The sequence below is a fragment of the Macaca fascicularis genome, chromosome 4 (genome assembly GCF_037993035.2).
Source record: "Macaca fascicularis isolate 582-1 chromosome 4, T2T-MFA8v1.1".
Taxonomy (NCBI): Eukaryota; Metazoa; Chordata; class Mammalia; order Primates; family Cercopithecidae; genus Macaca; species Macaca fascicularis.
The window spans coordinates 146232126-146259962 of record NC_088378.1 but is presented as its reverse complement, the minus strand read 5'-3'; the positions used below and the strand labels follow the sequence as shown (position 1 = coordinate 146259962).

Here is a 27837-nt window from a genome sequence, read left to right as displayed (position 1 = left end):
TGGAGTTTTTCAGAACAAATGTTTATTTAAGAATTAAGGGCAAACAAAAACATTAAAGCATAGGAATACATCAACCGAATACAAGTTGTCTTGTTTGGTCTGAAATCTTGAAAAAGTTAATCTAACTACTTACCTGAGGTAGATTTAGGTTGGCACTGCTTCAAGGGAACCTCCATCCATCCCAGAAGTTACCATCTAGTTTTGGTTACAGGCTCCCAAGTGGTCCTCTCCAACCTCAGGTTATGCTATATGAATAATACCAAAACCTTTTTTCTCCCATGGTTAAAAGCCCTCAGTCTTGTTTCATACTCCCAAAGTTCTCTGTTTGAGGGATGGTCCATCATTAATTTACTTAAAAACTAGAGACAACTACCAGTAAGATCAGTGAAAGAGGGTCAAGTCATTGCCCTGTTAATGATACCAACTTTAACCCCTTCTCCATGTTCTCTCTAATGACTAACAAGTAGCCATAAGGCTACTTTTCATCACCACCATGCCTCACACCCAATACTATTTTAAGTATATTACAAATGTCAAACACATACTAGTGATAGGCATGATTTTCACCAAAGAGAAAAACATACATCTTGTGTGTCTTACCATACTGGGCATTTTTCATGGTACAAGAGCTATTTCTAAAAATTACGAAAACATGTCAGATCAAATAAACTTCCAGGATCTTTTTCTAAAAGAAAGAAAAATACCCTAGAATCCTTATTATCACTATAAGCTATATTCACTGGTCCTAATATTATCATGATCATCAACCAGCCATTAGGATCAAAGCTTAGAGTCATACACAAGGTAGCAGTGTAGCAGTTCGCCAACTCCAAGAATCCAAATGGCAATACTCTCTGAAGCTCAGGGATCTGCTAGGACAAATCAAACCAAAATCAGAGGATTTGGACTAGTAACAAAATATCTATTCACTAGTCTACAAAGTCCCAAATACTACAGGAATCTGAAGTATTGGTATTACACGTCTTTGAATCTGAGGGAAGAAAAAAACTGAGATGTGACCATTGATAGATCTCTGGATTAATTATAGTATTTCTGGAGATCATTAAAGACAATCCTAATTATACTTTTAAATTGGAAACAAGTACTTATCCTTAAGCCTCTGATGAATCCGCCAACTACTTTTCCCTTCTAGTATTTAGAATTCTGCATTCCACGCCAAATATATACCTTATAATGTGGTGATTGCAATCCTTTCCCTGGGATTAAAAGGTATTTTCTCTTTCCTTGGCAGAACTGAAATAAATGAAAGATGTATCATTATGGGTCTTGATTTGCTATAAACAGCAGGAAAGTGGAGTGAAAAGAACACTAGGTTTGGAGTTAGGACACTCAAAATAAAAAAAAAAGCCTTACTCTTATATTAATAATGCATCATTATGTGATTTTTTACTCTATGCCTACTGAGGCTTAAACTTTTCTTTCAGTCTTCCTGTAGCCATTTTACTAGGAGTTGACTGTGGGTATCTATTGCTGAAAGAGATGATAAGTGAAGTCACAAAAATATGGACACTAAAACCATCATAACCATTATATGAAATTTGCACTTTGAGTTAAAAAGAAATGAATTTCTAAACTTGAAATTTCAAATACCAGCAAAAACTTGAAAGATATTTTAGGGGAAAAAACTTTTGAGAGTATGCCTCAACTGACACTAAGTAAAAAGCTGAGTATGTCTCTCTTTATAAGATTGGTCCTGCAAAGGGAAAACTATTGGGAGAGTTTTGATCTAGGATAGCTACTCCCTAGCTGCTTAGTTCATTTCACTGCCACCAAAAGGCTGCCATGTTACTATCAACACTCTAGTTCCGTCCTAGACAAGCATAAAAATATCAACCAAGGCAAAGTCAATATACTCCTTTCCCCCAACAGTAACACATGCCACACCTTCTATCATAAGGTTACAGTCCTTTCCTTTATTGGATTTCTGAAATTTTTAAAAAGTAAAAGTAAAGCAATCATTAAGTGGTTCAGATAAAAGAAAAGCATCTTTACCTGAGTTAACCATCAGGTCTACTCTGACCCGCCCTAGCTTCTCCCAGAACAAGATTCTGGGTATCTAAAAAACTATTTTCATACTGATTTCATGTAAAGTCCTCTCTATCACATGAGTCAACTATGAGAACAGTTCTTCTCATACATATTATATGTATATAGATTCTCACCCACAAGTAAATCTCTCACTGCAGAACAGGTTTTTGGGGGCCCAATAAGACAGGAGCTTCTACCAAAGGTTTTTTCAGACTCAAGGTAAGTATGGGTTTTTTCACTTATGTGAGTTCCCTGATGTACCACAAGAGTTGATCACTAACAAGCACTCTTCATTCAGACACTTGTAGTCTTTCCTCAGACTGGGTTTTTTTTGGGAGTGCAAACCCAAGTAAGGCTCTCCAATGAATGTTTTTGCCATACTTAAGACAAATATACAATTTTTCACCAGTATGGCTTCTCTGATGGGTAAGTCAGAGTTCTGTTAGAAGCTTTTTCCACACTTGCTGGGGCTTCTCCCCAGGGTGGGTTTTCTGAGATCCAATGAGATGTTCATACTGTCTGCAGCACGACTGACACTGAAGGCATTTAAAAAGTTGTTCTCCGGTGTGAATTCTCTTGTAACGAGAAGGGCTGAGCATTGCTAGAAAGCTCTCTCACACTCAGTGCATTTGTAAGGTTTCCCACTTGTATGAATCCTCTTGTGAGGGATCAAATTTGAGCTCAGACAGAAAGTTTTCAAAAACTCTGGGCATCTGAAGTTTTCTCATTGGAGTGAGGATGAGGTGTTCTGTGAGGGCAGCTCTCTGGGCAAAGAATTTCTCCTACTTCCAATTGCAGGCTCTCTGGTCTCCACTGAATTCTGAGCTCTGAGCAAAGTCTGAGATTTGTCTTCATCTTAATGAGTTCTCTGATACGTAAATAATTTTTAAGATTGGTATTACAGCTTCTTGCCTGGTCAAGACATCTGTGAGGCTTCTGATGCATGGGGAGGGCTAAGCTCAAGACCTTTTTCACTCACATTACAGATAAATGGTTTTTCACCAGTGTGTACTGTCTGATGTTGAAGAAGGGCTGAGCTCTGGTGGAAGCTTTTATCACACACAGTGTATTTGTAGTGTAGCTCCTCTGTTTGAGTTCTCATTTTCTGTTGGGCAACAAAGTCCATACCTAGGAGGAAGCCACTCTCACACGTAGACCACTGATGTGGTTTCTCTTCCATGTGAATTCTCTGATGTACAATAAGATCTGAGCTACAGTTAAAACTTTTCTCATACTCAAGGCATTTAAAAGTGTGAGTGTGAGTTGCCTGGTGCCTGATTAGGTTGGCACTCCGAGTAAAACTTCTCATACATTCCAGGCATTTATACGGCTTCTCACCTGTGTGGACTCTCTGGTGTACGATAAGGTCTGATTTCTGGCCAAAGCATTTTTCACAGGCACCACACTTATAGGGCTTCTCCCCAGTATGAACTCTTTTATGTACAATGAAGGCTGAACGGTGTCGGTAACTTTTCTCACACTTATTACATTTGTAGGGCCTTTCCCCAGTGTGAGTTCTCTGGTGGCTAATAAGATCTGATTTCCCACTGAAAGCTTTTTCACACTCGAGACACTTAAATGGTTTCTCACCTGTGTGAGTTCTTCGGTGCCTTATGAGGTTTGTACTTCTACTGAAGCATTTGTCACACTCACTACATAGATACGGTTTCTCGCCAGTATGGCTTCGCTGGTGGACGAGCAGATCAGAACTCTGACCAAAATTCTTGCCACAAATGTCACATGTATAGAATTTTTTACCTGCGTGTGTTCTCTGATGTCCTGAAAGCGCTAAGTGGTGCCAAAAGCTCTTCTCACATTTGCTGCATTTATAAGGTTTCTCGTAATTGTGGATCCTCTGGTGTGAAATAAGATCTGAGCTTTGGACAAAGGTTTTCTCACACATATCACATTTATAAGGTTTCTCCCCAGTATGGGTTCTCTCACACATAATAAGAGCTAAGTTTTCACAGTTTTGCTTGCATTCAAGGCACTGGTATATATGACCATCTATTTGAGTAATCGCATGCACATGAATAAAAATCTTTTTACCCTTCTGAGGGCATACATTATATATTTTCCTTTTTTGAGTTCTCTGATTACATCTCTCTTCTGAAGTGTACATTTTCTATGGCTCTCTCCTAGGGAGTTTTCCACTGGTCTTCTTGACCCATCATTGCCCTCACAGTCATTTTCTTGATAAAAACTTGGAAGATACATCTGTTTCAGGCCTTTCAGTCATAAGCCTCTACAAGTTTCCAGCATCATATACGTTAATTCCTTACTTGACATTTCCAACCCTGTGAGACAAAGTAGAAATATTATTTATATTCCTACAACTAAGAAAAGAATTCTCAAAATTAAAATCACTGCAGAAAAGACAAACTCTGTATCAGAGGCCCTAAGTCTTCTAGGTTTTATATGGCTTGAAATCAGTTACTTGCTTTTACTCTTTGCTAATATAAAACTGATCAGCAATACATATGGGAAACTACAAGTAAGAACTCTTTCCTCTATGAATCTGGGTAATTTTAAAACAAGAGCTCTTCATTTTTCTTTGCTTCAGCTGAGAAATCAAGACAAGACTAATAATTATTATGCCTGCTCAGGAAGAAAGCAAATCAAAAGGGACCGTCAATGAGTATGTCTGGAGTCCTTTCTGCAGAAAGCTTGGAAGAAAGTAGTTAATGATCATTAGAATTCCCAGTGACCAGAGAGAAAAGTAAGGTTTCTATGACTCTATCTTCTTAGTGGTGATATTAGGCAAGTTTCTTAACCACTGTGTGCTTTGTTTCCTCATCTGTAAAGTGGATTAATAATAGAAACTACCTTACACGGTCCCGTAGAACATTAAATCACTACGAATCTCCTGGTAAGCCCTCTGTTTTGGCTCTTACTGTCACTATTATTATGACAAAGGGGCTTAAGATTCTGCTTTGATATGATTATATAAGCACATAACTTGCTCAAAAAGAAAAATCCTGACTGATTATAGATAAAAGTCTAGGCTTGGAACATAGATTTATAACAGGTGTTTCTTCACATGGTGAAAAGCTGTAAAAAAAAGTTGTTTTCCTCCTCATTCTATGGTTTAGAGGTATGCATACATACAGAAATGCCTAAAGGATCAAGTATCTTAAAAAGAGGTTGATTCAAGAGAGTTCAGAGGGAGTAATGAGTCAATGCATTTATCAACTACCAAAAATAGACTAAATAACATAAATAAAAGGAAGAAAAGAAGCCATTTTCCATATCCTTCACACTTAACTCTCTTCAGTGATCTTTTCATATGTTTGAACCTCTCCCTCATACATTCAGAATCCCCCATCCATCACCTAAAGAGTATGACCTGATAATTTTGCTTCCTATTTTACTAAGAAAATGGAAGCAAGCAAGCAAAACACCACCACATACACAAAACCAAAATCCTTTCCACGTGCTCCCACCACATCAAACAACCTCTTTTAAGTGTGGTCATATACTGCATCTTTCCTTCTGCTACCATAAATGACAAACTTCCCTTGCTCAACCTAAAGATAGCCTTTCCATCTGTATACCCACTTTGTTCACAAGGACATCACTCTAGCAATTCCACCCTCCCTTTCCTGCATTATCAATTTATTCCTTCCTATTGGACCATTCCAATATTATTTCTCTTCTCAAAAACAAAAGCACAATCAACAAGAAAAGCCTCTCAACTGCTTCACACTCAGGCTGTTCTCCCATTTCTCTGTTCCTCTCCACAGTAAAACTCTTTGAAATAAATAAAGCTGTTCATTGTCTCCAATTTTTGTATTCCAAGATTTCTGGAACATACTCCAATTAAACATTCAACCCTCACCACTCCACCAAAACCACTCCTGTTAGAAACCTACAAGCTCTTAAGAAATCTGACTCCTAGTTACTACTCCAATCCATTTCTCTGCTCTTCCTCTACTTACTCATTGCACTCCAGTCACCCTGAGTTTTTGTTGTTGTTCAAATAAGACAGACTCACTCCCATTTCAGGGTCTTTAGCCTTGGTATCTCTTCCTGGCTGAAGGGCTCTTCCTCAAGGAATCTTCAAGGCTCTCTCTCTCACCTCATTCAGATCTTTGCTCAATTGGCATATTCTCAGTGAAGTCATTTCCAACCACCCTGTTCTAAACTGTACCACACCTCCATCCCAGCTGACTCACACAAACAATACTCCTCTCCTTTTCGATTTTGTTTTTCTCCAGAGAATGTAAGCCCCTAAAAGACAGGGATTTTTGGCTCACTTCATTCACAGTTGTTTCCCCAGCACTTAGAACAGTGCCTGGCACACAGTAGGTACTCAAACCTAGAAGAGGAGTTCTTACTTGGTATCCACAGATTCCTAGGTAATTTTTGAAACCTTTGAAACTGCAAAATGTTCAGTATATGTGTACTTTTCTGGGGAGAAGGCACACAGTTCCTTAAATTATCAAAAAGGTCCAGTATCCAATAAACTAGATATTAGATTGGAACCTATTTGTAAAGGAAATGATATTAAAGCTCACCGAATACAGCAAATTACTAAGTGTAATGAGACCAGAACACAAATAACACTTGCACTCAGAGAAAACAGGAAGTCAAAAGGATCTAAAAGACATAGTAGTAACATGGTTACCTCTGGGTAATGAGATGATAGATAACATTCTGTTTCATCAATTTGTTAACCACAGTTTTCCAATTTCCATTCAGCAATTTGTATGCTTTCCTTGCGAAAGGCACAGAGGCTGCTACTTTTACTTACTTTTATTGTAGTAAGTAAAAGTTATTTATAAATATAAAAAGATATACCAAGATTTCAAATGTCAACTCAGAACTGTTCTAAAATTTAAAGGGATAGGAAAAAGAACTGAATGAGGTGGGAGTAGCGCAGTTTCTTCAGAGTCAAAACACAGATCCACAGAAATGTAGTATTGTGACCACAGAGGGACATAATGGGAGAAAAATGCACTGCAAGGCTAACAAGAATGGGGAAGTCAAAACTGAAGCAGACAAGCTAAACAAAACAGACATGTTTATGCTAAATACAGTGATTAAAATTCTACATTTCAAATATGTGGCGGAAAGAGAGATCAGACTGTTACTGTGTCTATGTAGAAAAAGGAAGACATAAGAAACTCCATTTTGATCTGTACTAAGAAAAATTCTTCTGCCTTGAGATGCTGTTAATCTGTAACCCTAGCCTCAACCCTGTGCTCGCAGAAACATGTGCTGTGTTGACTCAAGGTTTAAGGGATTTAGGGCTGTGCAGGATGTGCCTTGGTAAAAATGTGTTTGCAGGCAGTATGCTTGGTAAGAGTCATCGCTATTCTCCATTCTCCAGTACCCAGGGACACAATGCACTGTGGAAGGCCGCAGGGACCGCTGCCCAAGAAAGCCTGGGTATTGTCCAAGGTTTCTTCCCACTGAGACAGCCTGAGATATGGCCTCGTGGGAAGGGAGAGACCTTACTGTCCCCCAGCCCAACACCCGTAAAGGGTCTGTGCTGAGGAGGATTAGTGAAAGAAGAAGGTCTCTTTGCAGTTGAGATAAGAGTAAGGCATCTGTCTCCTACTTGTCCCTGGGAATGGAATGTCTCGGTGTAAAACCCGATCGTACATTCTATTTACTGAGATAGGAGAAAACCGCCTTATGGCTGGAGGTGAGACATGCTGGCGGCAATACTGCTCTTTACTGCACCGAGATGTCTGTGTAAAGTCAAACATAAATCTGGCCTATGTGCACATCCAGGCACACCACCTTTCCTTAAACTTATTTATGACACAGAGTCCTCTGCTCACATGTTTTCCTGCTGACCCTCTCCCCACCATTACCCTATAGTCCTGCCACATCCCCCTCACCAAGATAGTGAGATAGTGATCAATAAATACTGAGGGAACTCAGATACCAGTGCCGGTGCAGGTCCTCACTTGCTGAGCTCCGGTCCCCTGGGCCCACTTTTCTTCCTCTATACTTTGTCTCTGTGTCTTATCTTTTCTCAGTCTCTTGTCTCTACCTTGTGAGAAATACCCACAGGTGTGGAGGGGCAGGCCCCCTTCACAAATATTTGAGCATATCTCTATGATCTATGAATTGTCCTAGAAATTACTTTTTTCTGGTCCAAATTACATCTTTCAGGTGACTTTCACAGTATCACAGAACTCCTTAGACTATAAGACCAGAGTATATTCTGTCACTGTCACAATCTCAATCCTCAAAGCCTAAAGTATCACAAGCATTACTCCTATTTTATTAAATTGAGTTTACAGAGCTAAATGGCAAGTATCTGCTTTTGCCTTATAGTCAAAGGAAGTGAGCAAAGGATTTACACTGGGGCTGGATGCCAGATCTACTCCACCTATCACCTGCCTCATCTCAGTTAATGGCAAATTCATCCTTTATTTCTTCAGGCTAAAACCTTGGAGTCATCCTGCACTCTTCTTTCTCATACCTCACAATCAAGCCATCAACAAATTTGTTGGCTCCATTTCAAAACACATCCAGAGTCTAACCACTTCTCACCAGCTTCTGTTGTTACATTCCGGTCCAAACCACTCTTTATTTCTTACTTTTACAATAGCCCAACAGGTCCACTTGAGCTGCCCTGCTAGCCTGTCACTGCCTCTCTGACACCCCTTTATATTATTCTTCTCTTTGCATGTTCTAATCCAGCCGCAATGGCTTCCTAGCTGTTCCTCATCCAGATATACTCCCCTTAGGGCCTTTGTGCTTTCTTTCTTCTGCCTACAGCTTTCTTCCTCCAGATGTGTGCACAAATTTCTCTTAATTCCTTCAAAGACTATTTTTTTCAGATGTCATTTCTGAGGAAGGCCTTTCCTAATCACTCTGTTTAAAGTTGTAAATAGTCTTCATGCCCCAACATTCACTATTCCCCTTTTCTGCTTTACTTTTCTTCATGGCACTCAAAATCTTCTAACAGACTACATAATTCACTTTATTCAGTTTATTGTCTATTGCTAAAATATGACAAGCATATCTGTTTCGTTTGATGATCTTTCCCTACCATATAAAGTAATGCCAGCTACAAAGTTGGTGCTTAACAAGCATCTGCTAAGTGCATGAATGAATTCTCATTGAAATTCTATTTCTCTACTTGTCTGATAAAAGGACTGAATGTCACAAAGAATGGGAGGTACTCTGATGAGATGGAGACTGGGAAAGAGAAGGGACACTTCAAAATACTGAAGTAACTGTCGCTTACCTAGAATCCAGACGGAAGAAAACATACATTCTTGATCCTGAGAATTTGACTTCTCAAGGAAGATAGCATTCTGTAAAACACAAAGACAAGAAAAGGATAGAAGCCATAAATGAGAGAATTTAGCACTAGATCATTTACACTCAAAGGACTTAACAATGGGTAAACTACAGTTAAAAAGAACAGATGGGTTTTCTTATCTAATCCCTTAAATTCAATTCTGTAGAGTCTTAAATCATCCCATATGACTCCTTAGAATCTATAACCCATCTGCACAATCTATAGCTTCCTTTGCAACTTTAACAACACTGCAGCAAAGGGCTCCTAACACTAAATCTCGGTGGTATCTTGAAAACACTAAGCCATTATCTTCCCCACAGGAACTCAGGCTGTCCTGATCCAAAGTATAATAGAGACTACAAAGTATTTTTGGGATTATAACAAAATTACCACCGTACTACCACTGGAACCCACGTAATTATCACAATTTTGGTTATTCAAAATTTATAACACCCTAAGTTGCTTTATATTTCAACCACAAACAACCCAGGAGGTGGTCAATTAGGGGCACAAAAAGAAGTTAGAGAGTCCACACTTAGCCGCTGATGTCTTTCTCTAGAAGTTTTAACCTGCCTTATCCTTAGGTTAATGGGACTTTCATTTCCCTCAACAACCTTCCTGCTACTGAGGATCAGAAGCAAAAATGGAACTACTTGGACCCAGGCAGCATATAGGGCCATAGAGCTGAGGCTCTCTATGACACTTAGCTCATAGCTGCTAGTATTAAAATGACATGTTTTATGGCTCTACTTCCAGGTAAGATGGAGTAAACACATGTCACCAATGTTATCCTACTGAACCCAACTAAGAAGTCTGGACAGAACGTATGGCCCAGTTATTTGACAACTCTGAAAAGCACATAGCATGCAAGTCAGGAAAGACCAGAATTTTAAATGCCATTCAACCAGCAGTGATTTTACTTCCTTTTTTTTTCCCCCTTTTGGTCCTCTTCAGTATCCTGGGGCCTAAACTCAATGTAGCCCTAAATACAGAAGTGAGAAAAAACTGTAAAACATAATTGTCAACTGAGACTTTTCAGAAAACCTATAAGCTTCCACATCATTTATTTATTTATTTTTATTTTAAGTTCCAGGGTGCCTGTGAGGGATGTGCAGGTTTGCTACATAGGTAAACGTGTGCCTATGTAAATGTGTGCTGTACCTATCAACCCATCACCTAGTTATTAAGCCCAGCATGCATTAGCTATTTTTCCTGATGTTCTCCCTGCCCCCACACCTTGCTACAGTCCCAGTGTGTGTTGTTCCCCTCCCTGTGTCTATGTTCGGATTGTTTGGCTCCCACTTATAAGTGAGAACATGCAGTGTTTGCACACCAATTATTTAAAATTGGCCATGGAAGTCAATGGACAGAAAACTGACTTAAATATGAAAAAAAAAAAAAAAAAGGAAAATATCTCTAGAGGAAATATAAAGAACGTGGTAATAAAACATAGTCAGAGGGGATAATGGTGGCTACAGAAATCCAAATCTCTCAATACATCCTTTTAAAGCAGTAAGAAAAAGATGAACAAATGTACTATACAAAGCCCACACTGTCACCAAATCCCATATAGCTGTCTCTCACATTCTAGCCATAAACTATCAATGAGAGCAAGGACAATCTGAGAATGTGGGGTAAAGAGAAGAGAGCTAGCAGTGGGCAAGATTGGCCTAAAATTTATTGCCAGAAAGAAAAACCCACTCTAAGTACAAAAAACTTTATCACAAATAAGTATGTAAAAAAACAAAACAAAACAAAACAAAAAGCCATTTAGGGTTCAATACTATCTGCAGTTTCAGGTATACACCAGGAGTCCTGGAACATATCCCCCACGAATAAGGTGGGATTACAATGTTGTATTAATGGCAGGTGAGAGTTAAAAGATACTATTAAACTAAAAAATCACCTGAAGCTAAAATGGCCTTTTGGAAAAGAAAAATTTTAAAAACCTTAAAAACCAAATAATTAAAGGTTAAATATAGAAATTTATTTTTTTAATGGACTAAAGGCATTAAAAAAGATCTCTAAGTACGGATGGGTGCAGTGGCTCATGCGTGTAATCCCAGCACTTTGGGAGGCCGAGGCAGGCGGATCATCTGAGGTCGGGAGTTCGAGACCAGCCTGACCAACATGGAGAAACTCTGTTTCTACTAAAAATACAAAATTAGCCGGGCGTGGTGGTGCATGCCCGTAATCCCAGCTACTCGGGAGGCTGAGGCAGCAGAATCGCATGAACCCCGGAGGCGGAGGTTGCGGTGATCCGAGATCATGCCATTGCACTCTAGCCTGGGCAACAAGAGCAAAACTCCACCTCAAAAAAATAAAATAAAATAAAATAAATCTAAGTACAAAAGTAGCTAATGTAACAAAAATCAAACATTCAAAACAGAAAGTCACGAAAGAGCTATGAAAACCTATCATGTAGAAAAACATGTAATAAAATACAGTTATAACAAATAAAATGACATTGTTAAAACCAAACATCAACTATATCAATAAATATAAGTGAGCTTAACACGCCTATTAAAAGAAATTTTCATTTTGGCTCACAAGCAAGACTTAACTGTATGCTAAATACAAGAGACACCTAAACCAAAGTGATTCAGGCAGGCTAAAAGTAAGCAGGTGGGAAAGGGAACACTAGGCAAACAGAAACAATAAAAGTAGAGCTTTTGATCCTGATATCAGGCAAAGTAGAGTTCAAGCCAAAAGCATTAAACATAATAATACTTTCTAAATTACACTAAAGTCATGGTTATCTATGTATCACATTACACAGCAGGCACATTTACAAAGGAAAAACAGAGACACAGACACAAAGAAACAGAGGTAAAGTACTAATAATAGGAAAGCTTAATATACCACTCTCAATAAAAGACATACAAACTGGACCAAGAAGAAGTAATGATGCAGAAGGCCTAAATAACCTAATTAATAAGTAAATCTTATTTATATTAAACTGTATGCCATGATAAGTACACATTCTTTTCAACCACACATGAATCATCCACAAAAATCTGTCATATATTATGTAACAAAGAAAGCATCATTAATTTTCATAAAGAAACATTATAAGAAACAATCTGCAGTAAAACTAGAAATTTATTAAAATATCAAATAACAAAAGGTCCTTTCAAATAGAGGGAAAATAAACCATTAAAAAACTCTTCAGTAAAAAGGGCAATGAAAAATTCAACAAAATTTCTAAGTATTCATAATTGAAAATATTATATATTACAATCTATGGGATAAATTTAAAGTAGTTTATGCCTATATTTCTTTAATCAATAAAAACAGAAGAATTAAACTGAACAAGTTAAATTCTTAGATCAAAAGCTAATAAAAAAATAAATTTCAATTGAGCCCAGGAGTTCAAGACCAGCCTGGGCAACATAGCAAGATCCTGTCTCTATCATTTTTTTAAATGGGAAAAAAATCAAAATAATAACAAAAATAGATAAAAGGAGAAATCAATGAACTAAAGAATACAAAAACAGTAAATCTAATGATAAATCAAAATCATACTTATTTTGTAAAACTTAAAGAAACAGATAAACCACTAGGTAACTTAAAGAAGAAAAAAAGAGAGAAAGCACACATTTACAAAATAAGAAATGACAAGGAAGAATAACCACCAAACAGAAAACACACACATACATGAAACCACTTTGCAAATCTCTATATAAATAAATATGATTAACTATGAAATAAGTGTTTATGAAACACAATTTATTAGAGTTGACTCCACTAAAGACAAAGTTTTAAAACACCAATTTGCAGAGAATAAATAGAAAAAGTTATAAAGGAACCATTCCATAAAAAGCACTAGGCCCACATTGTTTCACAAAAGAATTCTACAAATCTAAACAGACCAAATAAACACAATGCTTCATACATATTTTCCAGAGCACTGAAAACAAAGAACAACTTCCTAATTATTTTTGTGAAACAAGAATAGCACTGATAACTAAACTGACGAAAAGAGTATAAAAACGATTAATGTCCAATATTGCTTTTTTTTTTTTTTTTTTTTTTAAAGAGTTGGGGTCTTGCTCTGATGCCTGGGCTGGAGAAGAGTGGCCCAATCAATCATAGCCCACTGTAGCCTCAAACTCCTAGGCTCAAGCAATTCTCCTGGCTCAGCCTCCTGAATAGCTGGGACTATAGATACACACCACCATGCCTGGCTAACATTTTTATTAATGTGAGAAATACTAATAAAAATCGGTATCACATTAAGAAAATAATATACCATGACCAAGTGGAATTTTTTGCAAAACTGGTTCAAAATTAGACTATCTTTCAATATGAGGAAATCCACTAAATATAATACCCCATACAGACCTATGGAGAAAAATAATGTAATTATCTCCATAGACGGTGAAAGAACTTGCAACAGAAATCAGCATCTATTCTGGACAAAAACACTCAAGAAAGTGGGAATTAACAGATACTTCCTTTTAATATCATAAAACATACATTCTTTCATCCAATACCTTAAGTTAGAAAAACTATAATAATTTTTACTAAGATCAGGAACAAGGCAAGGATGGCCAATACTCCTCTTTTCAGTCACTGACCTGGAAGTATTAATCAATGCAATTAGAAAAATGAATTAGAGGTGTGAAAGAAGTAAAACTATCTCTATTGGAGGTGATTTAATAGTATAATTAGAAAACCCTACAAAGGACCAATGCTAAAACTAACTCAAATGATAAAGGAATTCAGTATGATAGCATGATATAAAATTCACCACATAGAAATCACCAGTTTTTAAAATAAATATAAATAATACCTAATTGGAACACACAATGATAGAGAGCAACCTTTGTATAACAGCAGCAATATAAAACTACTTAGAAATAAATAAAAAATAGCCATGCCCAATAAACCATAGGAAAACCTTCTCCCTCCTGACACCCAAAAATAGACTTGAAAAAATGGAAGGACATCCTTTGTTGTTGTATAGAACAATTCAATATTATGAAGATGTTCCCTCCTAAGATTTATAAACAATGCAATCTCAATAAAAATAACAAGCTTATTTATGAAACTAGACTAAGGAGTGGCAAACTATGGCCCACAGGCCAATTCTGGCCTGCCACATTTTTTTTCAAATAAAATTTTACTGAAATAGGGTCATACTTATTCATTAATGTATTGAAAGGCAGAATTGAGTAGTTACAATAGAGACCAGATAGCCACCAAAGCCTAAATAAAATACTTTCTGGCCCTTTACAGAAAAATCTCCAATGCCTAAGCTAAACAGTTGCTACTCAAGTTCACTTTGAAAAGACCAACAAGGACAGCCAGGAAGCAATGAAAAGACAGACTATGATGGGTAACTAAACCCATGAGACATTAAAATAAACTCTAAAGCTTCTAATATTAAAACAACAGAGTTTCAAAACACAATTAGATAAAGAGACAAATAGAATAGAAAATCCAGAAATAGACACAAACACATATAGAAATTTAGTATGCAATAAAGATGACATCTCAAATCACCAGGGCAATGGACTTTTAAATAAACGATGGTAAAACATCAAGGTAGCCACATGAAAATAGGTACAATTTCATCTATACCTCATACAACTCCCAACTGGTTAGGGATGTAAATGTATACATGGAAACGATAAGCTACTATAAGAAAACTAAAGTAAATTCTACTTTAATCTTAGGGTACCAAAAATTTTCTATCTGTAAGACTAATCATTTGACTAAAAATAAAAACTTTTTTTTAAAGTTTTCTTTTTTCTATTTTATTTTATATTTTTTGAGACTGAGTTTCGCTCTTGTTGCCCAGACTGGAGTGCAATGGCGTGATCTTGGCTCACTGCACTCTCTGCCTCCTGAGTTCAAGTGATTCTCCCGCCTCAACCTCCTGAGTAGCTGGGAATGCAGGCATGAGCCACCATGCCTGGCTAATTTTGTATTTTTAGTAGAGACGGGGTTTCTCCATGTTGGTCAGGTTGATCTCAAACTTCCGACCTCAGGTGATCTGCCCGCCTCAGCCTCCCAAAGTGCTGGGATTACAGGAGCAAGCCACCGTGCTGGCCAAAAACATTTTATATATATAAAAAATGAACAAAGTCAACAGTCAATGGGCAAACTGAGATAAAATATTTGTAACAATATTTGAGATACAGGAACAATATACCTAATATATAAAGATCTCTTAAAAATTGATGGAAAATAAAAATCTGATACAAAAATAAGCAAAAGACAATTCTCACACACACAAAATATAAAAATGTCCCTTAAACATATGAGAAGCTGTTCAATCTCATAATTAGAGAAATGCAAATTAAAATACATGACATTATTAGGAATAGAGAGAAACTTCTTTTAAGTTGATAACAACATCTACAAGAAAACCACTGCTAACATCATACTTAATGGTGAAAACTTAGAAGCTTTCAGCTAACATCAAAAACAAGGTAAGAATGTTCTCTCTCACCACTGCTTTTCAACATCATACTGGAACAGACAGATAATGCTGTAAGACAAGAAAAAGAAATAAAAGGTATACAGATTAGGAAGGAAGAAATAAAACTGTCTTTGTAAGTGGCATGACCACATATGTAAAAATCTGAAAAAATAATCAACAAAAAACTCCTGGAACTAAGAAGTGATTACAGTTAAGGTTGCACAATACAGGGTAAATATACAAATCAATTATTTTCCTCTATACCAGCAATGAACAAGTGAAATTTGAAATTAAAAACATAATACCATTTACATTAACACTCTAAAAAATGAAACATCTTAAGCATAAATCTAACCAAATATGTTCATAATTTATGCAAATAAAATTTAAAAACTCTAATAAAAGAAATAAAAAAGAGAACTAAATAAATGGAGGGATATTCCACATTCATGGATAAGAAGATTCAATACTGTCAAATAGTCAGTTCTTCCCAACTTGTACTATAGATTCAACACAATCCCAGCAAATTATCTTGTAAATATTGACATATTGATACAAAGTTTATATGAAGAGGTAAAAGACCTAGATTAGCTATCAAAATGCTGAAGGGGAAGAACAAAGTTGGAGCGCTGATGTTACCTAAGTTCAACACTTACTATATACTACTTGAAGTCACAACACTAAAGATACAGTAATCAAGAAAGTGTGGTAATGGTGAAAGGACAGACAAATAGATAAATGGAACAGAAGAGAGTCCAAAAATATACCCATATATATAGAATCAGCTGACCTATGATAAAGGAACAAAGGCAATAGATAGAATGCAGAAAAAGATAGTCTTTTCAACAAATGGCGCTGAAGTAACTAGACATTCACATGCAAAAAAAAAAGAAGAAAATCCTGTCATTTGCATCAACATAAATGAAGTTGGAGGACATTAAGTGAAATCAGACACAGAAACATGAATACCACATAATCTCACTTACATACAGAGTATAAAACAGTCTAACTGATAGAAACAGATGGTAAAATGGTGGCTACCAGGAGAGAGGTAGCGGGGTTGGGAAGATATTGGTCAAAGGATATAAAATTTCAGTTAAACAGCAGGAATAAGTTCTAGAGTTCTACTCTAGGTAAGTTCTAGAGTTCTACATCATGGTGACTACAGCTAATAAAAATACACTGCATATTTGAAAATTGCTGAGAGTACATTTTATGTTCTCACCACAAGAAATGGTATGTGAGGTAATATATGTTAAATAGCTTGATTTAGCTATTCCACAATGTATACATATAAATACATACATATTTTACTTCTCAATTAAAAAAAATTTACAAACCCCAAATGAATCAGATACCTAAGTATAAAACACAAAACTATAAAACTTCTAGAGGATAACACAGGAGAAAATCTAGATGACCTCGGGTATAGCAATGATTTTATTTTTTTGGAATGGGGGTCTCGCTCTGTGACCCAGGCTGGAGTGCAGTGGTGCGATCTCAACTTACTGCAACCTCTGCCTCCCAGAATCAAGTGGTCCTCCTACCTCAGCCTCCTGAGTAGCTGGGACCACAGGCATATGTCACTAGTCCAGGCTACTTTTGCTAGAGACAAGGGTTTTACCGTGTTGCCCAGGTTGGTATTGAACTCCTGAGCCCAAGTGATCTGCCTACCTTGGCCTCCAATAGTGCTAGGATTACAGGCGTGAGCCACCATGCCTGTGCTGGCAATACTTCTTAGATACAACATCAAAGGCATGATCCATGGAGGAAAATTGACAAGCTGGACTTTAAAATTAAAAATGTCTGCTCTATGAAACAAACTGTCTAGAGAATGAGAAGACAAGTCACAGACTGGGAGAAAGTATTTGCAGAAGACACATCTGATTAAAGACTGTTATTCCCAACATTTTAAAATCTCCCAAATATACAAAAATATACATATACCTTAAAACTCAACAAAAAACAAACCAGTTTAAAAAATTGGAAAGTCGAGCCGGGCGTGGTAGCTCACGCCTGCAATCCCAGCACTTTGGGAGGCTGAGGCAGGTGGTTCACCTGAGGTCAGGAGTTTAAGATCAGCCTGGCCAATATAGTGAAACCCCGTCTCTACTAAAAATACAAAAAATTAGCTAAGCCTGGTGGCAGGAGCCTGTAATCCGAGCTACTAGGGAGGCTGAGGCAGGAGAATCGCTTGAACCTGGGAGGCAGAGGCTGCAGTGAGCCGAGATGGCACCACTGCCCTCCAGCCTGGGCAACAAGAGTGAAACTCTATCTCAAAAAAAAAAAAAAAAAAAAAAAAAAAATTATAGATACCCCATAGAATGTACAACATAAAGAGTGAACCCTAATGTAACCTATGGAGTTTGGGTGACAATGATGTATCAACTTAAGTTCATTGATTGTAAGAAATGTATCACTCTGTTGAAGATATTAACAGTGGGGGATGCTGTGTGTGCTGTGTGTGTGGTATGTGCATGTGTCAGGGTAAAGGGAGTGGTAGGGGACATACGGGTACTCTCGGTATTTTTTGCTCAATTTTCCTATGAACCTAACAGTTCTCTAAAAAGTAAAGTCTATAAAAATGAAATAATTTTTTAAATGTACATGAAATACCAGTTCTCACCAATTAAATCTGCATACACTAAAAGGTATGACAATGCATTTTGTGGTCAACACTGTAAGGAAACAGACACACTCATATGTTGCTGGGGGGAATGCAAATTGGTAAGTCTATATAAAAATGAAGTAATTTTTTAAAAGTACATGAAATACCAGTTCTCACCAATTAAATCAGCATACATTAAAAGGTATGACAATGCATTTCGTTGTCAACACTGTAAGGAAACAGACAAACTCTGTTGCTGGAGAGAATGCATATTGGTACAATCTCTTCCGCAGGGGAATGTGGCAATATGTAACAAAACTAGATATACATTTACTTTTGACTCAGCAATCCCATTTCTAGAAATGGACTCTGAAGATTCAACTCCAATAACATGAAAATATAAAGCATAATATTACTCACTGTAGTAATGTTTGTAATGGAAAAATATTTAAAATAACTTAAATATCTGTACATAAAAAAATGGTGAATAAACTATGGTACATCCACATATAATGGAGTACTATGCCACTGTAAAAGAGAATGTGGAACATCTTTATCAACTGATGTGGAGTGATTTCCAAGATAAATTATAAATTTTAAAAAGCAAACTGTAAAAAAGTATGTTGTATTTTATGTAAGAAAGTAGAAATAAAAATATGTATTTCTCCACTTGCCCCAAAAAACAAGAAAGTAATGAGATTGGTTATCATTACAAGGCAGATAAAAATGGAACTGGGGGCACAGGAAAACAGAATTGGGTGGAGGAGGAAGAGTCATGTTTCTCTAAGAATATGAAGACACAACACACATATTTTTACTTTTAGAATTATGTTATATTTTACATATTCAATAAATGAATGAACTAATGAACTAAATAGTCAAGATGGAGGAGAAAAGCATAAAAACAAACGTACCTGTGTTTCAAATAAATAACAACTATGCAGAAGAGGAAAAAAAAACTCTTTAACACAGTATTGGGACTATGTATATTCAATCTCAAGATAAAAATAACTCGAATCAGTAGAGGTTTTCTCCCCTGTCGGGATAAGGGTACACTATTTAATGTGTATCCTAGGACTGCATAAATAAGTAAATATACTATGGATAATGTCACCTAGATTCCTCATTGTCAATGAAGAAGGCTAAAAATATAGAAAAGAGAAAGGCTAGAATCAACTCTGTAGTGTTTAACTGGAATTAGAAGTATCAGTATAAGTCAAGATTTTAAGGTTTATATAGAGAATAAAGAAATGTATGTATGTGTGAAATTATGTGTATTTTTTTTTTCCTAGTAATGTTTGCTGAGAAGTCACAGAAACAATAAAATCCTAATAGTAATGAGTATACCAAGCATTCAGATATGGGTTTCTAAATACCATTCTCCATTGAAAAGAATCAAGACTCTTTGGAGAAATGGCTGTTTCCAGGGTTTGGAAAGTGTAAGATGAGCCTGGACTATCCTGATGTGTCAGAAAGTAAGGAAGTGCTCAAAAAGTGGTGCAATATGCCAGAAGGACCCACAATTCAGGATGGAAGGACTGCCACTGTACAAATCTGGAACAAGCAGAACACTGAAATAAGTAATAACAGTAATAAATTAGTCACACAATAAGAATCCATGAATTTGCACTCATTTAAAAAAAAGTGTATAGAAGGGAAAGCTTTTTTGCATTAGAAAAGCAAACAATTAAATATAGAAGAAATGATGGAATTAAAAACTTCATGTTCAATCAAGAGTACTGTGCAAAAATCTAGTGGATGAAAAATTTTTTGAGAATCAAGATATTTACATAATCTGAAAATATCTCCCCACTAGATATTTAATAATTATAAATACAAAAAGAGTAACTTCATAGTATAGAAACCTGGAAGATGCCACCTTAACCAAGTGGTACTTCAACTAAAGTGAATATGACCAGTAATGAGCTAAAACATCATGTGCCTCCTAATATGATGCAAAGAGAAAAACATAACATCACTTCTGAGGTATCTTGCCAAAAATGTCTAACCTGAATCTGATCATGAGGGAACATCAGAGAAACCCAAACTGAGGGAAACTACCAAATAAATGGCCTAAATATTCAAAAACTGTCAAAGTTATGAAAGACAAAGTCTGAAAATATGTTCACAATAGAGACAATATTATAATTAAATTAAATGACTGATGCTGAATTAGATCTTGGCCCACAAAAAACATTTTTCTCTTTTTGTCTTAAACAACATGAGTGGAGCAATTGGCTAAGTTCAAACAAGGTCTGGAGATTAGATAATAGTACTTATTCTATGAATGTTAATTTCCTGACTTTGATAATGGTAACGATAATTTCTAGAGAATATCCTTGTTTTTAGGAAATATACAATTGAGTATTTAGGACAGGCTTTCTCAACCAGGGTTCTAGAAAAGAAGTCCCCACAGAAAATGAATCTGAATGACTGTTTTCTCAGTTCTCCTAAGGATGGCATGTAGCTAGTAGAACTGTACATGCATATGGAGATGTTGATTCTGATTGCTTCTGTTGGAGAAGAGGCACGATGTCTACAGCTTACTCTCAAATGGTTCAGGAAAAAATCTATATATACGTATATGCGTATTGCTATGCTTTGAATGTATCCTCCAAAGTTAATGCGTTGGAAACCTGATCCCCAATGCAGTGACGTTGGGAAACAGGTACTAATGGGAGGTATGTGGGTAACAGGGGCACCACCCTCATAGACTAATGCCATTATTTCAGGAGTCAGTTCCTCATAAAAAGATGAGTTTGGTCCCTTTCTGAGCACTCTTGCCTGCTCTCACTCTCTCTTTGCCCTTTTGCCATGAAATGACACAGAAAGAAGGCTCTCACTAGATGCCAGTCCCTGTCTTGGACTTTCGAATCTCCAGAATCATAAGCCAATAAATTTCTGTACATTACAAATTACTCAAGTCTATAGTATTCTGTTATAGCAGCCCAAAACAGACTAAAACGTTTGCTTAATAGAGTCAAAATCCTAAAGCAAATATGGTAAACTGTTATTTAGAGCATATGGGTGTATCATTTTGCAATTTTTGTATGTCTGTACTTATTCAAAATTAAAAAGTATTTTATTTTGGTTTTCAAAAAACATGGTGGCTAAAGGTTGGTTTATTTTGGTGGTTAATACTGACAGTTTAAGCTCTGTATGCAGATTTTGGTTCAAATTCCCACTCTACTCCTTTGTAGCTGTGGTGAGTAACTTAATTTCCTTTAACTTCAACTTTCTCTTTTTTCCTCACAGAGTTGCTATGAGAACCAAGACACTGCTGGTACTAAGCTCAATGTCTAGGTCTCAGTAGATGCTTAATAAATGGTAGATTCTACTATTTTCTTAATTCTACCTTCACATGCACAGAACCACTAACATGTATTAAGCCCATTCTCTTTATACTCTTTTTTTTTTTTTTGAGACGGAGTCTTGGTCTGTCACCCAGGCTGGGGTGCAGTGGCACAATCTCGGCTCACTGCAACCTCCACCTCCTGGGTTCACGCCATTCTCCTGCCTCAGCCTCCCGAGCAGCTGGGACTATAGGCGCTCGCCACTATGCCCGGCTAATTTTTTGTATTCTTTAGTAGAGACGGGGTTTCACTGTGTTAGCCAGGATGGTCTCAATGTCCTGACCTTGTGATCCGCCCGCCTCGGCCTCCCAAAGTGCTGGGATTACAGGCGTGAGCCACCGCGCCCGGCCAAGCCCATTTTCTATGCCTGATTCTTGTGCAAAGCCTTGTTCAAAACCCACTTAAAACAACTAATAAAACAATTTGGCCAGTTAATGATAAATATGAAGATTATGCAAAAACTAGAAAAAATTTATGGAGCAATATTAGAAGGAAAAAGAAGAATTCCCACTCAGAATCACAATTAAGTAAAGATATGCAGGGATACAGACAAATAGCTGTAAGATGGGGGGTTCATTAAAGGTTTTGTCTTTTAAAATTTGTACTATTGTTAAGCTCAACAGGAGAATACAGTGAAAATAAAGGATTCTTAGTTTTGTCACAGCCAGGCAAATCATTTACATTTTTCCCTAAAGTTATCAGTCCAAGGTGTCTTATTTGTGCTAAACAACCAATGAAGTGTGGGGCATTAAGAAGAAGAAGAAAAAAAAACTGAATAAATAAGGAAATAATTTTCCTATTTATATCCAAGTTTTTTTTTAGATGTCAACACCTAAAAAAGTAAGTGTGGGTGCCAAACCTCAAAACAGATCATAAGGCAGGGCGCGGTGGCTCACGCCTGTAATCCCAGCACTTTGGGAGGCCGAGGTGGGTGGATCACAAGGTCAGGAGTTCCAGACCAACCTGGCTAACACCGTGAAACCCACTCTTCACTAAAAAATACCAAAAAATTAGCCGGGCATGGTGGCAGGTGCCTGAAGTCCCAGCTACTCGGGAGGCTGAGGCAGGAAAACGGTGTGAACCCAGGAGGCGGAGCTTGCAGTGAGCTGAGATCGTGCCACTGCACTCTAGCCTGGGTGACAAAGCGAAGAATCCGTCTCAAAAAAAAAAACAGTTCATGACACTTCCCTAATTTCAAATACTGTTTCCTATCACACTAAGAATAAAATCCAAAGTTTTTACTGCCCTACATAACGTGGTACCTCTGCGTATCTTCAGCCTCACAGGCCACCTCCAAGCTTTTTGCACCTGTTCCTTCTGCCTAGAATGCTCTTTCCCATGCAGCTTACTCATTTATTGGACTCAAGTCTCTGCTTGAAGACTACTTCCTCAAAAAGCAGCACACCCTGACTATCTTATTTAAAATTTAGCCTGTGTTGCTTTATCCCATTTTATTTCTCTCCATAGCACTTATCACCATTCAACTTTGTGGTACACATTTTATATTTGTTCATTTGTTTGTCTTTTTACTAAAATATAACTTCTATTAGGGTTAGGACTTAGTCTTTTGCTTACTGTAATATCCCTAGTACCTAGAGTACATTTGTTGAATAAATGAAAAGTGTGAACAAATACCAGAACAAAAAGGCAATCATCATCCTTGGACCCCCAGTAGCAATATAACAGACTAGACCAGTAGCCCTGGCTGGTTCATCTAGCAAGCTCAAATACATCTTTCAAGTCTTAGCTCCAGGGTACCCTCCTTTAGGATGCTTCTCTTGCCGCATCCTAGGAAGAGACTAGTACTCTTTCATGCCTAGGGTCGAAGTGAAAGGAATAAACTGGAAGACAACAAAAGTCCAAGCAGACAGGCTAATTCATACAACTTGAGAGTTCATGGTTATCCTTAAAGGGTATATGGAACCAAGAGACAAAGTTAGTAAAGCATTATTTAAAAACTAGATGGTGTTTATAGGCCTTAGGCTTGGAAATTTCTCATTTATTTTTCATTGATTACATGGATTATCTCATTTAGTCCTCCCAAGGATCCTATAAAATAGGTATTAATACCAATGTTTGGATCTTACAGATGGAAAACCTGATGCTTACGGCAGTTAGATAATCACCCAACAATTTACAAATAGTAAGTAGCAGAGTCAGGATTTAAATACCTATCTTCTGACTCCAGAGCCTACCTAAGCATTAGGCATACTACCCTCTTTGTGTTACAAATCAATCAAAAAGCAATTACTGCAAGCCTAATGTGTATATGCATGCATGTTGAAAAGGAGTAGAAAATAGCCTTAAGTTGGTAGGATAGAGCCCAGTTTTATCACTCTGCTATCTTAGGAGCTAAGAAAGGGCCATTCTCTTTTTCCATATATCTTCTCCCATACTTTCCTTTCACCCTGCCCCACCCCACGCCCCCATCCACATTTATACAGAAACAGAGCCTGGTATGCCACTTACCATAACAAGAAAGACTCAAGACCATCTTCCTTTTGGTTTCAAAAGGTCTCTAGTCCAGAACTATTCACAACACTCAATTCTTCCCTCTCCTAGAGGAAAAATAAATAATGTAGACGATGACCTTGTGAAATTTATAATTCATAATTTTTCTAGAGCTGGCCTAGAAAACTGGTCTGATTTCCTCTCCATTCTAGTGAGCATCCTTCAACCATAGCTTATCTCTTCCTATCTTTGCTTACATTGTTTCTCCTGCAGGAAGTACCTGCCACGGGTAGCCATCAGTTCCGACTACCTCTAGACAAAATGTCAGGAGTCTTTCTGAATAATTACTAACTGCAACTTCGTAACAAAGCCCTAAGCCTCGTTTTTCGTTTGTTTTTTCTCCTTCTGCTAATTGTTTTTGTATGTATTATCTCAGCTTCTAAGATCAAAGACCCATTCGTCTACAAACCCCAAAGTGCACGCGATAAGTGTATATAATATAAAGTTATATGTAATTCCGTTTTCCAAAAAGAAATGGTTATAGGAAGATTAAACAAACCAGATTTTTCTGCAGATAGATTCAACTGCAACATAATTAATTCCTGCACTGAAGATGAAGAGAAAAATCCACTCAACGTCCTTTTTTTCCTCGATATATATGAAAGATATATATTGCTTTGAAAAGTGCCTTGCCGTGTTTACTATTATTATCTCTAGGAACTACCGTACTAAGGTTCTCTTCTTTCAACTTTTCACTGACCATCTTTCAGTCCTCCGTCCGCCGTCAGGGGGGACCAGACCATGCTCCGTGTCCAGGAACAGGGGCTGGTCCCACTCGACTGTGGCCCTGGGTCTTGGGTCCCGCCGCGCACCCTTCCCACCCCTGGGCCCCGCAGGCCGCGCTTACCCTGCAGCCGCCGGCGCCGCCCCTAGGCCTGGGGACAGCACTTCCGGTTACTCTCCGGACACTCGAATCTGGGCTTCCTGGCAGCCGCAGACTCTGCGGTAGTGGATCTAAGAGCCAGGCATCGGGAAGGAAAGAAAAGCGAACCCGGGACGGACGAGAGCTAGGAGCAACTCCCTTCGTGCGCCTAGACTAAGGGAGTTGAGGCCAGGCCGCCTACAGAGCGCTTTAACAGAGCGTTTTAAGGGCCCACAAGGCCGGTTACGCAAACCCTTTCAAGCTGGCTGGGAAGAGGCCGGCGCAGCCCCACCCCCGCAAGTCACATGATCACCCTGGTCCGGCTATTAGGGCGTTTCAACCCCGGCCCCTGGGCCAATAGGAGCCGAGTCTTCGGAAAGGGGCGGGGCCCGGGGCGCCTGCGCTCTGGGAGCCCTCGGCGCTTTGGTGGGAGGCGGTCTTGCTCACGCAGTGGAAGGCCGGCTGTCGGGGTAGGCAATCACTGCCACCTTGTCTAACAAGAAACGGCACCAACAACGTTGCAGCTTATGTTACAGTTTTCCCAAGGCTGTTAACTGAGGTCTCAAACCAGGAGTAGAGTCACAAAGATTAGATGCCACTGACCCTGAGAAAAGCACCTGGAAAGATCTGGAAGAGATAGAGGATTCTGAAGCACAATGGCAGCGTTGTCATCCACGAAGATGTGGCCAGTGAGATGGAAGAAATGCTTTTAAAAGTGGTGGACTTGTGTGGGTGGAGAAAACTGCAGCGAGAGAAAGTACTGTGGGAGGTTCCCCAGTCCTTGCTGATTATGTTTCTGATTTGGAATCAGCTAAGAGTAAATCACCTAGTGGTGGGCTGGAGAACTCACAGTTCTTTAGCTTGAACACTGGGTATTCTTCCAGCTCAGTTGTTCAATTAAAAACAAACAAACAAACAGTTTTTAAATGTCCTCAGCTATCAAAGGGGAAAGGTGAGTAGTAGGAATATGGAAAACTAAACCCTGGGCAGCCTGGCCAAGGACTTGGATTGTGAGCCGATTGCTGGGGTTTAGTAATTGAGGAGCGCAGCCTCTGGGGCACGTGTTCAGTATTAACTAATCATGTTCCTACTATTGGAATTCTTCTGCAGAGGGGCTGCAGCTTATTCTACTTTCATGTTTATTTTTAATGAAACTTCCAATGTTCCACTCAGGGTGGTCTTAACATTTTAAATAATAACATTTTGAGTGTGTAGCATGTATCAAACACTGTTATAACTTTACACTATTGTCTCATTCAGTTGTAACAAAAATTGTGTGAGATATGTATTCTTTTAGGAGGAAACTGGTGCACAGAGAGATTAAGTAGCTTGCCCAGGATCACATATTACTAACTGATAAAGCTGTAATGTGAACAGCCTGATGCCAGATTCTGTGCTTGCAATCACTATACTTATGGCTGCCTCAATAGTGGTGAGTGTATTGTGGAAAAGTATTGGAATAAAAATTAAGCAAGTTGGATTCTGATCTCTGCACTGCGTATAACAAGGTCTGAATATGTGTAGAATTGAACTGTTCAACCTTTTCTTTCAGGAGACATTGGCCGAAAGTACTGTTTTTATTCATTGTTTTATTCAGTTAAACATTTATTGAACACCTCCAATTAACAGGACACTATAGGCCGGGCGCGGTGGCTCACGCCTGTAATCCCAGCACTTTGGAAGGCTGAGGGGGGTGGATCACCTGAGGTCGGGAGTTTGAGACCAGCCTGACCAACATGGTGAAACCCTGTCTCTACTAAAAATACAAAATTAGCCAGGCGTGGTGGCGCATGCCTGTAATCCCAGCTACTCGGGAGCTGAGACAGGACAATCGCTAGAACCTGGGAGGTGAAGGTTAGGGTGAGCCAAGATCGCGCTACTGCACTCCAGCCTGGGCAACAAGAGTGAAACTCTGTCTGAAAAAAAAAAAAAAAACCAAAAAAAACAGGACACTATGCTGTGTATTAGGAATTTAAAGATTTAAAGGCCAGTGAGACTCAGTACCATTCCTTTAATGGCTCACAGTCTGTTATGGAGACGGCAAGGGTTTTAAGTGGTGTGGTAGAGGTAGAAGTTATATAAGGTAATCTGGGGGCATAGAAGTGAATCACTTTGTAAGAACTTTGAGAAAGAGTCAGAAAAGACTCTGTAGGATATGAGACATAAGGTGAGACTCGAAGGAATAGAAGCAGGGAGTTGGCTGAAGATGAACCTGAAATGAAAGATGGAAAATAAGTACAGAGACATTTGAATGTGATTTCAGTTAGTGGAATTTATCTTATATGAAATAGGAAGCAATTCTTGGAATTTCAAGCTGTGGAAATAGCACAATTATCCCCAAACTTAAAATCTTTAGAAAGATTATTTTTAGTTTTAAGTATGGAGATAAAGAATAAGAAGGAGCAGCCAGCAAATTATGAGGAAAACAAAAGTGGATTATGACAACCAAGGGAGGAGAGTTTGAGTGAAGAGGTGTTTGACCAGGCATTGTGGCACATGCCTGTAGCCCCAGCTACTTGGTTGGCATAGGTGGGGGAAATCACTTGAGCCCAGGAGTTCAAGACCAAGCTTGGGTAACATACTTGTGGCTCAGAAGAGGATCTGGCTTTGAGGATAGAGATGAAGGGTAGGGAAAGACTATTGTGACTAGAGTTGAGCAAATGGGAAATTGTGAACCGCAGTCCCTGGAAAGGTGCATTTCAGTATCTTGTTTCCTAGAAGCCAGTAGGTCTGAAACTTTTTTCTGAGATTATCCAC

General features: G+C 38.1%; 1 protein-coding gene across 3 annotated transcripts; it reads right to left on the bottom strand.

Moving 5' to 3' along the window:
• Positions 1 to 25359, bottom strand: ZNF322 (zinc finger protein 322). Of its 3 annotated transcripts, none has more exons than XM_074038676.1 (5): positions 25066 to 25359; positions 24177 to 24265; positions 15777 to 15815; positions 9260 to 10298; positions 1 to 4346 (listed from the first exon to the last, which is right to left on the bottom strand). In XM_074038676.1, the coding sequence occupies exon 5, from the start codon at positions 4169 to 4171 to the stop codon at positions 2966 to 2968; it is 1206 nt and encodes a 401-aa protein (XP_073894777.1). In that variant the 5' UTR covers positions 4172 to 4346; positions 9260 to 10298; positions 15777 to 15815; positions 24177 to 24265; positions 25066 to 25359; the 3' UTR covers positions 1 to 2965. The 3 variants fall into 3 exon arrangements, with proteins under 3 accessions (XP_073894777.1, XP_005553859.2, XP_005553860.2); XM_005553802.4 differs by having other exon boundaries at positions 9260 to 9329; XM_005553803.4 differs by lacking the exon at positions 15777 to 15815 and having other exon boundaries at positions 9260 to 9329.
• Positions 25360 to 27837: the final 2478 nt, after the last annotated feature.